General features: G+C 39.6%; 1 protein-coding gene across 2 annotated transcripts in view; it reads right to left on the reverse strand.

The window, feature by feature from the left end:
* The window catches only part of RBL1 (RB transcriptional corepressor like 1), a 60,184-nt gene that overhangs the window by 1,480 nt on the left and 41,279 nt on the right, over window positions 1–17,425 (reverse strand). For both annotated transcript variants that reach the window (XM_078057158.1, XM_078057159.1), the window contains 5 exons: window positions 11,318–11,494; window positions 9,760–9,831; window positions 7,868–7,958; window positions 3,629–3,777; window positions 1,453–1,617 (listed from right to left, as the gene is read on the reverse strand). In XM_078057158.1, the coding sequence (XP_077913284.1) occupies window positions 1,453–1,617; window positions 3,629–3,777; window positions 7,868–7,958; window positions 9,760–9,831; window positions 11,318–11,494 (654 nt within the window). The remainder of the gene's footprint in view (window positions 1–1,452; window positions 1,618–3,628; window positions 3,778–7,867; window positions 7,959–9,759; window positions 9,832–11,317; window positions 11,495–17,425) is intronic.

Raw genomic sequence — 17,425 nt, forward strand, 5'->3', positions numbered from 1 at the left:
CATGTGAGTAAAAGGGGACAAAAGAGGAAACAGCAGCAAAGAACTAAGCTAACTGCTTTTTCCTGCACTCTATCCAAAGCTCAACAATAAGGTAGAGATTATTTTAAGATTTAAAAAAATTTTTTAAGTAATCTCTACACCCAACATGGGACGCGAACTCACAACACGAGATCAAGAGTCACATGCTCCACTGACTGAGCTAGCCAGGTGCCCTAGACATTATTTTTTGAATCTAGGCCAACCTAATAAGGATGACTAGAACTCATCTTCTCATGGCTTTAAAAATTGGATTTACCTTATAGCAGTAGTTCTCAAAGTATAGACACTGGACCAGACGCAGAAGTTTCTAGGAACTTATTAGGAATGCAAACTCTCAAGCCTCACCCTCACACCTACTGAATCAGATACTCTGGGGACAGGGTTGAGCAATCTATGTTTCATCAAGCCCTCCAGGTGATTCTAAGCTTCCTTAAGGTTTGAGATCCTCCTCCTAGAGCATGTTTTTTAAGCTTTAATGTTCTTATTAATGTTCATCTGTGGATCTTGTTAAAATGCAGATTCAGTAGGGCTGGCATGAGGCTTGAAATCCTGCATTTTTAACATGCTCCCAGGTGACACTGATGTTGCTGGTCTATAAACTACATTCTGAGTAGCAAGGCCTTAGAGAAGTGGTTCCTGAAAGCTGTGGATCACAATGGTCTAGTGAACCTGACTGCCAGAGCTTTGGGATTCAGTAGGTCTCTCGGACAGATACGTGTTCAACAAGTACCCCAGGTGATTCTGATCTATGATTTTGAAATCACTGCCTGAGAAGTCAATTGGTCTCCTCTTTGATTTCATGCAAGAATCTCTTCTAAACATCCTTGCAGGAAATCAACTTCTATGAAGAGGAAATGCAAGTCTGTGAGGTATTATATCTTAGGTTGGCTTCTGGAGACATACTGAACATATCTGCTTGATAGCTCTTCAAATATCTGAAAACAACAATCATGTAACTGTCACATCTTTATCACTGTATGGAAATTAAGATGGGGATAACCACAGAACAGTTTGTGTAAATAAGAGAAGGCCTCTATTTTCAGGCTTTTCACTATCCCATTCACCAAACGAACTTTCACTTTGAAGGCCTTTCTTTAAAGTTAATATCCCTTGTGTCTGACCACTTACAGGTGCTGCCTTATTTGTCCCTTCTCAAGATCATGCTTAAGCGGGAGACACATTGAACTCTTGCAGTGAACTTCCCTAATATCATAACAATAGTAATGGATTAAACTGTATCAACTGAACACACTGCTCTTGATCACTGGAGACTTGCCACAGTAACAGTTCATATTTATTAGTAGTAACTCTGCAGACAAAGAGCAAGATTAAAGATTACTACCTGGTAATCTGAAATCCAATTTTTAACACATGTACATAGGTTGTTTTGGAGTAAGTCTGTATGTACCTTACCTTAGAAGGGCTGCCATTGAACCTGTATAGCAGAGCACTCCTGGGTGTAAGGCCTGACCCATTCTTATGTGGGGAAACATAAATGGAGTGTTGCTGAGAAATACGGCGTGGTGAGCCTGGTTGTTGCTTAATATGTGGAAAAGGAGAGAGAGGTGGAGCTTCCATCTGAAATAACCAAAAGTAAATTTTTGTAAGGTAAGTTTCTTTTTTTGAATCCCACCATATTTTTATTCTTTTTTTTTTTTTTTTTTTTTTAAGTAGGCTCCATGTCCAACATGGAGCTTGAACTCCCAAACCCAAAATCAAGAGTTGCATCCTCTACCAAATGAGCCAGCCAGGCACCCCCATATTTTTATTCTTTTTTTAAAAAAATGGTATGTGTTACTTTTTTAAAAAGACTTTATTTGAATGACAGAGAGAGAGCATGGGTGGGGTGAAGGGCAGAGGGAGAAGCAGACTCCCCACTGAGCAGGGAGCCTGATGTGGGGCTCGATCCTGGGACTCCTGGATCATGACCTGAGCAGAAGGCAGACGCTTAACCGGCTGAGCTACCCAGGTGCCCTCCATATTTTTATTCTTATTGGCATTTCTTAGTTAGGTGTCAGCTATACTTTAAGAGTTTATTTATGGCTGAAAAAAGCAAAGACAGTCCATTACCCCCTTGTTTTTCAACAATTACTAACAGATAAACTAAAATTTATTTCCCTGCATCTTTTAGGAACTCCTGAAGAATTCTGAGACACCCAGAAGTGGTAAGCTAGCAGCACAGGAACCTCTTGTTCATGCACAGAAAGCAGAGGCAAAGTAATCAATGTCCTAACACAATAATAATCTCTCTCTCTACACACACACACACACACACTATAACCAAGCAGTAGCAGAGGGAAAAAAAGAGAGACAGAACTCTATGAGCCAGGAGGATGAGTCCAACATGGAAGAAATCTGTTAATGAAAGGGTTAAGACTTTATACTGAAATGCAAATGATTTAGAAATAGAGTTAGGGGAGCAGGTATTACACTTTCCTTTAATATTCTGTACAATGTTTCCATTCTAGGAATAAATGGAGATGGCTCCTTAATTAATAATTTCATTCATCATCTTCACTTGAAGCTAATAAAACTCTTTTTTTTTTTTTTAAGTAGGCTCCATGCCCAGCGTGGAGCCCAATGTGGGACCTGAACTCACAACCCTGAGATCAAGACCTGAGCTGAAATCAAGAGACACTTTAACTGAGTCACGTAGGCACCCCTAATAAAACTAGTTCCAATTTTGCTAATAACAGACATACTCATGATAGGGGGAGGTGGAACCAATGGAATTGAACGAGCAGTCACGGCCTTTGTGAATAGTCACAGACCACATTCCTTGAAAGGGACAAGGATGGAAATGTAAAGAGAGACACAAATACACATATATGGCTACCAGCTAGATGCAGTTTCTACTAGGTCCCTCTACAACTAATGTCTGCTCTCGTGGGAACCAACCTCGCTTATACACTGGTAATACTTTCACAGGCTTTCTGGTACTTCTGAATCTGCACAAAAATGTCTTAGTGTTGCCTCTATTAATGATTCAGGCCTATTTATTTCCTTTTCTCTTTATCTTGAGAAAAACAGTTATCTCATATATAAATATAACAAAAGAAATCAAAAACAGAAAAAATTACCAGAATTGATTTCATTTTTCCATATTCTCATCTAGTACTTGCCCATATGTTAACATAATTTCCAGCAACATAATCACAGTATGGATAAAATTTCCATGATTTCCTCTGATCTGTGTTGTATCAATGCCTTAATCACTCTCTAATTACCAGCATTTTTTTTCTCCTATATAATGTTATCAGTGGCATTTTGCCTCTGAAACGCTTATTTAGTAAACTCACAGTACTCCAACTATGACTATATTTTTATTTTTTTTATTTTTTTTATTTTTTTTAAAGATTTTATTATTTATTTATTTGAGAGAGAGAGAGAATGAGAGACAGAGAGCATGAGAGGGGGGAGGGTCAGAGGGAGAAGCAGACTCCCTGCCAAGCAGGGAGCCCGATGCGGGACTCGATCCCGGGACTCCAGGATCATGACCTGAGCTGAAGGCAGTCGCTTAACCAACTGAGCCACCCAGGCGCCCCCAACTATGACTATAAATATTCATATAGTAAAATATAAAACGTACCACATGGTCCTGATTTGACAAGTCGTATTTCAGTGCAAACGACTTCACTCTTCCTACATATATTGTATTATAAAATTTGATGAGATCACCTCTTTCCTCTTTCACTGGTCCACTGGAACAGTCAGGTGTTTTTGTAGCATCTTCCAAGTCTGTTAAAAGAATTCGGTGTTATGACAGATGCACATTAATATATAAAGTGGTGACTTGAATTACAACTCTCTCTACAACATAAAAAACACCAAGTTAACACAAATCTTTATGTAAAGCAATTAATGTTTTTATTTTTGTTTTATTTTATTTTACTTTTTAAAAGATTTTATTTGACAGAGAGAGAGACAGTGAGAGACGAACACAAGCAGGGGGAGTGGGAGAGGGAGAAGCAGGCTTCCCGCCGAGCAGAGAGCCTGATGTGGGGCTCGATCCCAGGACCCCAGGATCATGACCTGAGCCGAAGGCAGACACTTAATGACTGAGCCACCCAGGAGCCCCAGCAACTGTTTTTAGAAAAGGTTCAGAAATCCATCTATATTATGTATAAATTAAATTGGAATCTTGAGAAATGCAAATATGTAAACTTAGGCTACTACTCTTTTTCTCTAGATATTACTTCAGCAAGAATGTTTTCACAATCATACTTTTTTTTTTTTAAGATTTTTTATTTATTTCTTTGACGGAGAGAGACACAGCGAGAAAGGGAACACAAGCAGGGGGAGTGGGAGAGGGAAAAGCAGGCCTCCCGCTGAGCAGGGAGCCCGATGCGGGGCTTGATCCCAGGACCCTGAGATCATGACCTGAGCCGAAGGCCAACGTTTAATGACTGAGCCACCCAGGCGCCCCAACACAATCATACCTTTTTGAGCTCACTGTCACTGGTGGCCAGAGGGGCACTAGCCCTGGGTTGGGATTTAGCTAAACTGAGCTCCAGAGTATGGGTGGCAGTGGCAAATCATGAGCTTTGGGTAACAAAAGGCTTGCAGATATTCATAATGGCTCTTTGAGAAAGGTGGAAAGACTCTAAGAAGGTAAAGCATACCCTCACAGGTGAAGGAAGAAGCAAGATAATTCGCTTGTTTTATTTTTCTGCAAATACAAGGCAGGTGACAAGTGTTCTAAGAGCCTTATTTTCCCCAAGCACAACAGGAAACTTGGTACTCAGTTTATAGTTAGTGTCCTCAGTTATAAAATGATAGCTTGCCTTGAGGTGCTTTCCTATTTACTGTGTAACTCTGGGATAGCTTGTTGCACCATGCAGAACTTTAACCTACTCTTTCTTTGGGAAGAGTATTACAAACCATTGTCTACTTGAACATGTAAGAATCATCTGCTTATAGGAGCTAAGGAAACCACTGACAATTAAAAATAATTCAGCACAGGGGTGGGTGGCTCAGTTGGTTGAGCGTCTGCCTATGCTCAGGTCATGATCCTGGGGTCCTGGAATTGAGCCCTGCAACAGGCTCCCTGCTCAGTGGGGAGTTGGCTTCTACCTCTGCCCCTCCCCCTCCCCATGATCTCTCTCTCTCTCTCTCTCTCAAATAAATAAAACCTTAAAAAAATAAATAAAAATAATTCAACATACCAAAAAAAGTTCTCATTCTGAATATACTGGCCTGCAAACCCTGCAGACAAAGGATAAAAGCATCCTTTCATCCAAGGAAAACCAGAAAACTCAAACATGGTCCAAGGGCCAAGCAGCCCCAGGGAACTACAGGGGTCTTAGTCACAATTTGGATGTCTTGAACACTCTCGTTTTTTTTTTAATTTTTATTTATGTTTTTAAAGATTTATTTATTTGAGAGGGAGCGTATGTGCGCATGAGTGGCAGGAAGGGGAGGAGAGGGAGAGAATCTCAAGCAGACTCCCTGCTGAGTGAGGAGCCCGATGTGGGGCTCGATCCCATGACCCTGAGATCATGACCTGAGCCGAAATCAGGAGTTGGACCCTTAACTGACTGAGCCACCCAGGCATCATTTGCTTTCTTTTTTTTTTTAAGTTTATTTATTTTTAGCAATCTCTACACCCAGTGTGGGGCTGGAACTCACAATCCTGATATCAAGACTCTCATGCTCTTTCTACTGAGCCAGCCAGGCACCCCCTTGGTATTTTTAAAAAATTAAATTAAATAGGGTGCCTGGGTGGCTCAGTTGGTTAAGCGACTGCCTTCAGCTCAGGTCATGATCCTGGAGTCCCGGGATCGAGTCCCGCATCGGGCTCCCTGCTCAGCGGGGAGTCTGCTTCTCCCTCTGACCCTCCCCCCTCTCATGCTCTCTCTCTCTCATTCTCTCTCTCAAATAAATAAATAAAATCTTTAAAAAAAATTAAATTATTGGGGCGCCTGGGTGGCTCAGTTGGTTAAGCGACTGCCTTCGGCTCAGGTCATGATCTCAGGGTCCTGGGATCGAGCCCCGCATCGGGCTCCCTGCTCGGCGGGAAGCCTGCTTCTCCCTCACCCACTCCCCCTCTGCTTGTGTTCCTGCTCTCGCTGTCTCTCTCTCTGTCAAATAAATAAATAAAATCTTTAAAAAAAAAAAAAATTAAATTATTATTATTATTTAAGTAGTTTATTTATTTAAGCGAGAGAGAGTGAGTGCATGAGACAGAGCATGTGTGTGAGAGAGAGAGAGAGAGAGAGCACAAACAGCGGGGGGGAGGGGCAGAGAGAGAAGCAGGCTCCCCGCCAAGCAGGGAGCCCAATGTGGGACTCGATCCCAAGACCCAGGGATCATCACCAGGTGCCCATTTATTATTATTTTTTAAGTAAGCTCTATGCCCAACATATGGCTTGAGCTCATGACCCCAAGATCGAGTCACATGCTCTACCAACTGAGCCAGCCAGTTGCCTCTCTTGCTATTTTGAAGGTGGGAAAAAGCTATGCAGTCAAGTAAGTTAAGGAAATGCTGCATATTATACCCTCCTCTTAGAAATTCAGAATCCATGTTAGTTAGGCTCTGAGAAGGGGCGCCTGGGTGGCTCAGTCAGTTAAGCATCTGCCTTCGGCGCAGGTCATGACCCAGGGTCCTGGGATCGAGCCCCACATGAGCAGGGAGCCTGCTTTTCCCTCTCCTCCCTGGCTCGTGCTCTCTCTTGCTATCTCTGTCTCTCTCTTTCTCAAATAAATAAATAAAATCTTAAAAAAAAGGCTCTGAAAAGTTTTGCAGTTGGAAAAAAACACATATTCATTTTAATTCCATGCTTCTCAAATTTTTTATGCATAGTCCCCCTTCCCTGTAACACTTACTACCATCCTTTTTTTTTTTTTAATTTTTTATTTTAACCTACTACCATCCTAAATTAACACTATTCCAAGGCACATTGGCTTGGTAACGGCAGTTGTAAATTATCCTTACTACATGGATCAGGTTCCATGCTCAGTGCGGAGTCCGCTTGTCCCTCTCCCTCTGCTCCTCCCTTCGCTCTCTCTCTTAAAAAAAAATGTCTCACATTGTGGAATTCAATAAATCATGGTACATGTGATACCCATGTACACATAGGTATACAATAAGTAATGGAAAGATGAGACAAGGAAAAGATGGGCAGAAGAGGCATTTTCACAACTTATCAACATGAATAATCACCATTTGATTTTCCTTTCTTTGAAAAACATTTACTAGTGCCTCAAGTCTTAGCATGGTGGTAACAACAGGGTGGCAGCTTTGCTGGTGGTGGCAGAATACGTATTAATGAACAAGATATTTCCTTAATTGTCACCCCAGGCAGATCACTGACACTGATCACTGATTACTTTCCATGTAATTCAGATTTATTTTAAAAATTTATTAAGAGCCTTTTATGTGTCTTACTGATGTATGTAAGTAGACTATGAAACTTCTAAAACACAACTAACAGGTGACAAATTAATGGTTTTAATTTACAACCTCTTTGGAGGGAGGCACCTGACCCATATTTATCCCAAACTTGTTTCTTCCCAAATGCATTCACATATGCATTATCCATCCCACCTTCATCATTGACTCCATGTGGTCTGACACCCACTGCATTATGTACAATGTAATCAAAGGTGTATTACAGGGACGCCTGGGAGGCTCAGTCTATTAAGCGTCTACCTTCGGCTCAGGTCATGATCCCAAGGTCCTGGGATTGAGTCCCGCGTTGGGCTCTCTGCTCAGCAGGGAGCCTGCAGCTCCCCCTGCTTTTGTGCTCTCTCTCACTTTGACATTTAAATAAATAAAATCTTAAAGAAAAGGTATATTACATATAGAATATTAAATTGGGCAACTTACCACAATCTGTCATTTCAAAATCACCATTTACGTTTTTATTGTATGCCACAACTTCTCTTGGAATACTTTTCAACAGTACACTTCTATAGACCTATACGTCAGATTGGGAAAAAAGGACTGCTAAGTCACAAAGAGGCACAGGTTAAGCAAAACCAAAATAAGAAGAACAAAATAGGATGCCAGTGAAAAACTATTTGTCTGTATGGGTGATAATCAAGGATAAAATGTTATTAGCCTGGTAAATGCAGATTACAACAAATGTCTTAGTAGAGGGGATATGGAAGCAGAGCCTATTACCATGCCATTGTTGGAGTTTACAAAATAGAAGACTTGAGTAAGTAGCAACTAAATAAACACTGATGAGCAGGTTTCGCCAAATAAAAGCAACTTCAAATATCTGAGCTTGTTCTTCCTTTTTAATTCCTTACATGAGAATCATTTGATCTCATTAAGGCTTGTTTTCCTGCTCTCATCTCATTTCCATCTCCTTTCAGAGGGCCACAGGAAAATGTTTCCATTCCTTCCCCTAAATTCCTTCCTACCTCCAATATAGCTGAAAGGCATGATGCATTCCTGGTCATCCTATGCGTACTGGTATTGAAAGGATATTTAGGAAGCTCTGGCTTGGTCCATTTTGGACCCACACTAACTTCACCTTAATGATCTTTGGGGATAATCTGGACCTCTCTAGGCTCTGTTCCTGAGGGATTTTTCTGAAGGGTCCAGAAACTCTTAGCCTGTCATAGGATATAACAAATGCCTGTACCTGGCTCTTCTAACGTCTGTATTACTGTCACTGTATTTTGGGGCTTAGGTAAAGAAGTGAAACTAGGGGCGCCTGGGTGGCTCAGTCGTTAAGTGTCTGCCTTCGGCTCAGGTCATGATCCCAGGGTCCTGGGATCGAGCCCTGCATCGGGTTCCCTGCTCGGCGGGAAGTCTGCTTCTCCCTCTCCCACTCCCCCTGCTTGTGTTCCCTCTCTCGCTGTCTCTATCAAAAAATAAATAAAATCTTTAAAAAAAAAAAAAAGTGAAACTATATGTGGGGCTCTCTTAGAAGGGGGTGTGACTACCAGTACTTGAGCATGGGATATCTGAGCAGCCACATCTCTCTTCCTAAGATGGCAGATCACCAAGGCCAGAAAAGAGGCCATTATGCTCCCTAGAGCATAGCAACCAGGCTCTTTAGTGGCCAAAGCCTTAAGATAGCCTAATCTTGGTTCTTCAGCTACAGTAATAATAATAATATGGAGATTACAGTCATTAAATACTTACTATGTGCCAGGCCAATAGACTAATATTATATTTCCATGACTGAAAGGTTGTATAGGATTCTCACCGTGGCTATTATAAAACAACATTATCAAAATGCTTGGTATCTATTTAAAGATGAAAACGTTAAGATTCTTAGTAGATGGCAAAAGAAGCTGGACTTAAGTTAATAAATCCTCAGGTTTCACTGGATTTAAACATCATTAGGGAATCAAGTCTCATACAATTAGAGAATATTATTATTATATATATTTTTAATAAAAGTAGGCTCCATGCCCTATGTGGGGCTTGAACTCACAACCCTGAGATCAAGAGTCACATGCTCTACTGACTGAACCAGCCAGGTGCCCCTCATCAGATTTTTTGTGACAAATGTCCCCATTTAACAAATGAACAAATGGAATAGGAGAACATGTGAGAAGTATATGCAAATGTATGGATGAGTCAGAAACAGACAATTTCCTGGCTTTTACTGAACTGTCTTTAGAGTTTAATGGTATGCATTAAACCAAAAAATCTAAAGTATAGTAAAGCTATAAAAGAAGTTTACCATTTGTATGACTTGTCAACAGAGAAACAGTACAAATCTATTTTTGGACAGGAGGAAAAATAATGTAACTCACATGACTATTAGCCTGGGGCTGATTCCTATAACTTTTCATTATTTCTTGAAAAGTTCTTTCTTCTTTTGTTACCTAAGGAAAATAAAAACTGCATTTATAAATTGCTCTTAAAAGAAAAATGGCTGTGAACAAAAACTTCAATTATAGGCTGGCATTGAGTGCAGCCTTGCAGAAAGCCATTAACCCCAGGCCAGTCCATGACTAAAAACCACTACCATTTATGATTTTTACTAGCTTTAAGTTCAGGCTTTATGGCCTGTGGGGACTCAGCTAATAGTTTCATTAATCAAAAGCACTGATATTGCTATGGTATAACTCTACTGAAAATGCACTTCTTTTTATAAAAAGAATGATACAAGAAAACTCAGATATGTTGCATACCCTGCAGTCTCTGATGTTATTAGCTTTTAAAGTACTTATTTAAAAGTAAGTTAACTATACACTAAAGGACAGAAAATGTCTGGTGGTGATTCGCAAGAAAACAGAGCAGTTATTATAGGTTGAGGTTTTAACATTTTAGGACAGATTACAGGGTTTCTAATGCTTAGACAGAAAAGTTACAGTGATGGCCAAAAGGAAGAAAATGGATTAGTGATCCACAAAGGTAAACTTTATAATAACAAATAGGCCAGAAAGGATATTAAAGTTTATTCCTTCCCTCTGCTTCACTAAAGTCCATTAGCACTAAACCTGTTCTCTATAATGATGGGCTAGAAATGGCAAAGCCTGAACTCTGATAGTTCTCTGGCAAATACAAGTGATTAGTTAATAACATTTATTGATATCTACTTTGTATAGAGATTTAAAAAGGCATTGTGAGAGGTGAGTCAAAAAGGAGTTTGAAAACATGTTCTCTGCCTCAAAAACTTAAAAAATTAGGTCTTAACTATGTACACCTACTAGGATTGCCAGTGTGGCCAATATGGTCCAGACCAAAGTTATAAGTGATTGTTTCAGATATATCAGAATTTTAAAAAACAAGTAAGATATGTTATTTTATGATTGAAAACATACAACGTTGTAGCAACTGGAATGTAAAATGCTCTTCTGAAGTGGTGCAACAAATCACTAGAGAGCAATATGTTATAGAAGCTATTTTTTGAATTATAAATTCATTAAATTATGAAATAGGAAATCCTAGGTTGCCATTTATTAATTGTATAACTTCAACAAATTACTTTCAGCTCTAGGCTTAGGTTACCAGCCTACAACATAATGATCATTTTACTGTAAAGTACTGGATGAGAGGTATCACAGGGATGGGGATGGAAATGGTATTGTTCACAGGAATAATATGGAGAGCCACATACTACAAATGGTCTCTAAGACCTTTTATTTATAACCAATGTATTCTTATGATGTGGGAAAGCTGATTATTACAAAATGAAATGTAGAGTTCAGAGAATAGATGTAGTAGCTGGAGTTTACTAATTAACAATGGTGGGCAGTGTTGGCATATAGCATTTAAGGCAAAATAACAATCAAGTGCAACAGATTTTCACTTCATGCTTCAAAAATGGGTAACTAGGACAAAGAGCTTCCCCAGCTTATACATTACCTTTGCCATGATGTAAAAGGCACAAAGGAGCAGCTGATCCAAATGTCTGTCTTTCATTAGATCAGGGCAGTGAACTAAAGTGAATTCAAAACACGTCCATATCTTCCTTCGTAACTCATTTGAAACATCCAGTTTTAAACATAAATCACGTAAGCGTACACTTGCCAAATGATAGACCTAAGATGGAAGGTAGTACATTGATGCAAAAAAAAACATAGTAAATAATTTCTCTAATTTATCTCTTACCATGAACATGGGCTTTCAGGCCAAGATTAACAAACACCTAGGCTGTTGATAAATGTTATGTAAAATTACATAAAATTTCTGTTCTATAGTACTAGTTCACTGCTATGGCAGAAGACTGTATATTATTATTATTTTTTTAATAATTTTTAAAAGATTTTATTTATTTTGTCAGAGAGAGAAAGAGTGAGCACAAGCAGGGGGAACAGCAGACAGAGGGAGAGGGAGACGTAGGCTCCCCGCTGAGCAAGGAGCCTGATGCGGGACTCGATCCCAGGACCCTGAGATCATGACCTGAGCTGAGGGCAGACACTTAACCGACTAAGCCACCCAGGCATCCCAGAAGACTGTAGATTAAAACAAAATTCTCTTTAGAAAACCATCTTAAAAATTCTTTTGGAAAAGATGTCTTCTATGCTGTCATCTGTGTAAAGTAAGAAACACTAAAATGCAGGATTTACTTGCATCATGACCAATATGAACACATAATTTTTCAAGTGTTCAGAAATCCCCCCCACCTTTTTTTGTTCAGATAAAATTGCTAGAGAGTCTAAAATGTCAGATAATAGGGGTGCCTGGCTGGCTCAGTTGGTGGAGCATGCAACTCTTGATCTCGGTGTTGTGGGTTCAAGCCCCAAGTTGGGTGTAGAGATTACTTAAAATAAAATCTTAAAAAATAAAAAAAGTCAGATAATCAAGAGCTAAAATGTTTCATTTCAAGAATGAGTCAGAAAGCAAAACCATGGGGCACCTGGGTGGCTCAGTCAGTTAAGCATCTCTCTTTGGCTCAGGTCATGATCCCAGGGTCCTGGGATTGAGCCCTGCATCACATAGGGCTCCCTGCTCAGCGGGGAGCCTGCTTCTCCCTCTCCCTCTTCCGATCCCCCTGCTTGTGTGCTCGCTCTGTCAAATAAATAAATAAAATCTTAAAGAAAAAGAAACAAACAAAAAAAAGCAAACCATTTAAAAAACTTCCCCTATATGGGGCCCCTGGGTGGCTCAGTCCTTAAGTGTCTACCTTTGGCTCGGGTCATGATCCCAGGGGCCTGGGATTGAGCCCTGCATCGGGCTCCCTGCTCAGCGGGAAGCCTGCTTCTCCCTCTCCCACTCCCCCTGCTTCTGTTCCCTCTCGCACTGTGTCTCTGTCAAATAAATAAAAAATCTTTAACCCCCCCCCAAAAACAACACTTCCCCTATATTCTACATTGTTTTCACGAGCTTATAAATGGAACACTGAAGTAAATGAGATACCAGGTTTTTTGTTTTTGTTGTTTCTAAGTACATCAGGGTAAATTCAGTTCAATGCCATGAACCTTTCATTTTTACAATCTTTATATGAACTGATACTAAAGCAAATGACCTGAAGGTCCTGCAAGATTCTAAAATGGTTTCCAATCATCCAAGAAGCATTATGTTTTACTGTTTTAAAAACTGGTACCCTGCTATAGTATTCCTAAATCACACTATTCTGTTTGAACTAAGTCTTTAAATTTAAATGTTCAGGGAAAAATAATGAAAAAAGAGTCAGGCATCCCTTATATAAAAGTATCTTTGGCAGGAAAATAATCCACAGTTTAAAAACAAATGTAAGCTATCCAATACACTAATCTGATAGAAAGACGAGTGGTTGACTCCAAAGCCACAAGTCATTCATTTTATAGCAAACTCATTTTCTGTATCCTATCCCTTTATTTCTGGCCCAGCTGGCCAAGAGATAAACAGAATCCATTTGGGTCAGAGCAGTGGGAAAGAGGCTAGAACTTTATATTTGTGATAGAAAATGAAAGATACAGTCCTAGTTAAAAAGATTAAAAATAATATGTAATTAAATAATAGTTAAGTATCTTTTACAGAGTTGATCCAATGCGTTAAAGAAATATACTCTTGAAGTATTCTAACAAAAAATTCACAGAAAATTCTATTCAGGCACAGAACACCAGCATCACACTGAATTCAGCATAGATAATAGCTGCAGTTTACTCAGGGAATGGTTATTTTGAATTCATTATAGACACGGGCACTTAACACTCTTTAGAGATATAGACCTCCTATTCTCTTTTAGGATAAAATTTTTCTAGCTTCTAATCTATATCAAGTAGGTTTCATTTATTTATTTATAAAGGTTTTATTTATTTATTTGAGAGAGAGAGAGAACTCATGCACGCTCACACGCACAAGCAGGGGGAGCGGCAAGCAGAAGGAGAAGCAGGCTCCTGGCTGAGCAAGGAGCCTAAGGCGGGACTCAATCCCAGGACCCTGGGATCATGACCTGAGTGGAAGGCAGATGCTTAACTGACTGAGCCACCCAGGCGCCCCATCAAGTAAGCTACATTTAAATGGAAAGAAAAAAAAAAGATCCTGAAGTAGATTCAGAATTAAAAATTCAGAACTAAAGCTTTATTTTTGTCAATCTTAGATAATCAAAATTTGTCATTCTGAAAATTAAAAATATGGAATAAATGGGAGAAAAGCTGCATTTTGAAACTCCATTTTTAAAACAGGCCTTAGAAAGGCACAAGGGGGAAGTAGGATTTGGGAAGGTAGAGTAGAGGAGGCAGTGGGAAGTAGAGAAAAGGGCAAGTCTTTCAAAAATTATGATAAAAAAAAGAATTATGATAAAAGAGACTAGAGGAAATAAACTTAAATTTGCATCAAAGATAATTCAGAAAAAATATTAATTAAAAAAGTTTTTAAGTCCTAAACCCTAATCACAATGCTAAAACGCCCTGAAAAACGGTGCCTTCTTTTTCCTTTACAATTCTTTTTTTTTTTTTTAAAGATTTTATTTATTTATTTGACAGAGAGAGAAACAGCAAGAGCAGGAACACAAGCAGGGGGAGTGGGAGAGGGAGAAGCAGGCTTCCCGCTGAGTAGGGAGCCCGACGTGGGGCTCGATCCCAGGACCCTGGGATCATGACCTGAGCGGAAGGCAGACGCTTAACGACTGAGCCACCCAGGCGCCCCTTCCTTTACAATTCTTTTTTTTTTTTTTTAAAGATTTTATTTATTTATTTGAGAAAGAGATAATGAGAGAGAGCACATGAGAGGGGGGAGGGTCAGAGGGAAAAGCAGACTCCCTGCCAAGCAGGGAGCCCGATGTGGGACTCGATCCAGGGACTCCAGGATCATGACCTGAGCTGAAGGCAGTCGCTTAACCAACTGAGCCACCCAGGCACCCTTCCTTTACAATTCTTAAGAACGGGCTAGCTAGCCATGTAGTTGCGGGGTAGACTAGAGAGGTATCTTCCAGTTCTGGAACTTATTTTACAGAAGAGTCATGTTTGGTTACAAATATCTGATTAACTTGCCTGTCTTATCAGAAGCTGACAGTGCTTTAAAAATAGGTAGGACATGGGCACCTGGGTGGCTCAGTTGGTTAAGCGACTGCCTTTGGCTCAGGTCATGATCCTGGAGTCCCAGGATCGAATCCCACATCGGGCTCCCTGCTCAGCGGGGAGTCAGCCTCTCCCTCTGACCCTCTCCCCTCCCTCTAATGCTCTCTCTAATAAATAAATAAAATCTTTAAAAAAAAATAAAAAAAATAAAAATAGGTAGGACAGAGGCACCTGGGTGGTACAGTAGGTTAAGCGTCCGCCTCTTTGTTTCAGCTCAGGTCATGATCTCAGGGTTACGGGATCGAGCCCCGTGTGGGCCTCTGTGCTCAGTGTGGAGTCTGCTTATGACTCTCTCTCACTCTCCCTCTTCTCCTTCCACCGACCCCTGCCCCCCACCTGAGCTATCTTTCTCTAAAATAAATAAATAAAATCTTAAAAAAAAAAAAAAGATCACCTCAATTGAAAGATTACCTCAATTGAGGTCTGACAAAATTCAAAACCCTTTTTTTTCATAAAACACTCAACAAACTAGGAATAGAAGAAAACTACCTCAACATAATAAATGCCATATATGAAAAATCCATAGCTAACATCATACTCAAAGTAAAACAAAGAAAACTTTTCCTTTAAGATCAGGAACGAGACAAGAATGCCCAATTTCAGCACTTCTTTTCAACATGGTACTGGAAATTCTAGCCAGAGCAATTAGGAAGGAAAAAGAAATAAAAGGCATCCAAATAGGAAAATAAGTAAAATCATCTGTTTGCAGATTACATGATTTTATGGTGTAGAAAACGTAAAGAGTCCCTAAAAAATGTTAGAAGTAATAAACGAATTCAGCAAAGTTGGAGGATACAAAATCACACAGGGGCACCTGGCTGGCTCAGTCAGTGTAATGTGCGACTCCTGATCTCGGGGTTATAAATTCAAGCCGTGTTGGGTGTAGAGATTACTTAAAAAATAAAAAAAAAAAATGAAAAAAAAAATCCACATGGGGCGCCTGGGTGGCTCAGTTGGTTGAGCATCTGCCTTCGGCTCAGGTCCTGATCTCAGAGTCCTGGGGTAAAGGCCTCCATCAGGCTCCCTGCTCAGCAGGGAGTCTGCTTCTCTCCCTCCCTCTCTCCCTCCTCCCCATGCTCATGCTCTCTATCTCAAATAAATAAAATCTTAGAAAAAAAAAATCACACAAAAATCTCTTTCATTCCTATACCACAAACAATGAATAATCCAAAAATAAAATTAAGAAAATGAATGCATTTACAATATCATGAAAAAGAATAAAATAGTTAGTAATCAACTTAACCAAGGAGGTAAAAGAGTACATACTGAAAACTGAAAATGCTACTGAAAGAAATGAAAGATAAATAATAAAACACTGGGGGCGCCTGGGTGGCTCAGTCGTTAAGCATCTGCCTTCAGCTCAGGTCATGATCCCAGTGTCCTGGGATCGAGCCCGACATCGGCAGGAAGCCTGCTTCTCCCTCTCCCACTCCCCCTGCTTGTGTTCCCTCTCTTGCTGTGTCTCTTTCTGACAAATAAATAAAATCTTAAAAAAAAAATAAAACACTGTATGTTAACTAAAAAACAAAAAACAAAATAAAAAACCCAAAACACAAATAAATGGAAAGACATCCCATATTCATGGACTGGAAGACTTAGTAATGGTAATAAGATGTCAACACTAGTCAAAGGAATCTACAGATTCAGTGCAATCCCTATCAAAATCCCCATGATATTTTTTGCAGAAATAGAAAAATCCATCCTAAAAAAAAAAAAAAAGAAAAATCCATCCTTAAACTCATATGGAATCTCCAGGGACTCTGAACAGCCAAAATAATCTTGAAAAAGAAGAACAAAGTTGGAGGGCTCACATTTCCTAACTTCAAAACTTACTACAAAGTTACAGTAATCAAAACAGTATAGTACTGGCATAAAGACAGACATAAAGAGGACAATGCTTAGAAAAGAGCCCAGAAATAAGCCCTCACATATATGGTTGAATGGCTTATGAAAATGGTGCCAAGACCATTCAAGGGAGAAATGGCAGTCTTTTCAACAAATGGTGTTGACAGAATGGATGCAAAAGAATGAAACTAGAACCTCACATCAGACATATACAAAATTAACTCAAAATGGATCAAGGAATTAAACACAAATGCTAAAACTATAAAACTCTTAGAAGAAAACAGGGGGAAAAGCTTCATGACTTTGGAACGGTCAGTGATTTCTTGGATATGACACAAAAAGCAAAAGACAGTAAAACAAAACATAGATAAATTGAACTTCATCAAAGTTAGAAACCTCTGTGCATCAAAAGATACTATCAACACAGTTAAAAGGCAACCCCTGGAATGGGAGAAAACATTTCCAAGTCATAAATCTGATAAGGGATTCTTATCCAGAATATATAAAGGAAGAACTACAGCTCAATAACAACAGCAGCAAAACTCAAATAAAAAATGGGCAAAGTACTTAAATAAATCTTTCTCCAAGGCAGACAGACAGATGGCCAATAAGCACATGAAAAGAT

This window comes from Halichoerus grypus, chromosome 10, assembly GCF_964656455.1.
Source record: "Halichoerus grypus chromosome 10, mHalGry1.hap1.1, whole genome shotgun sequence".
In the NCBI taxonomy this organism is placed as follows: Eukaryota; Metazoa; Chordata; class Mammalia; order Carnivora; family Phocidae; genus Halichoerus; species Halichoerus grypus.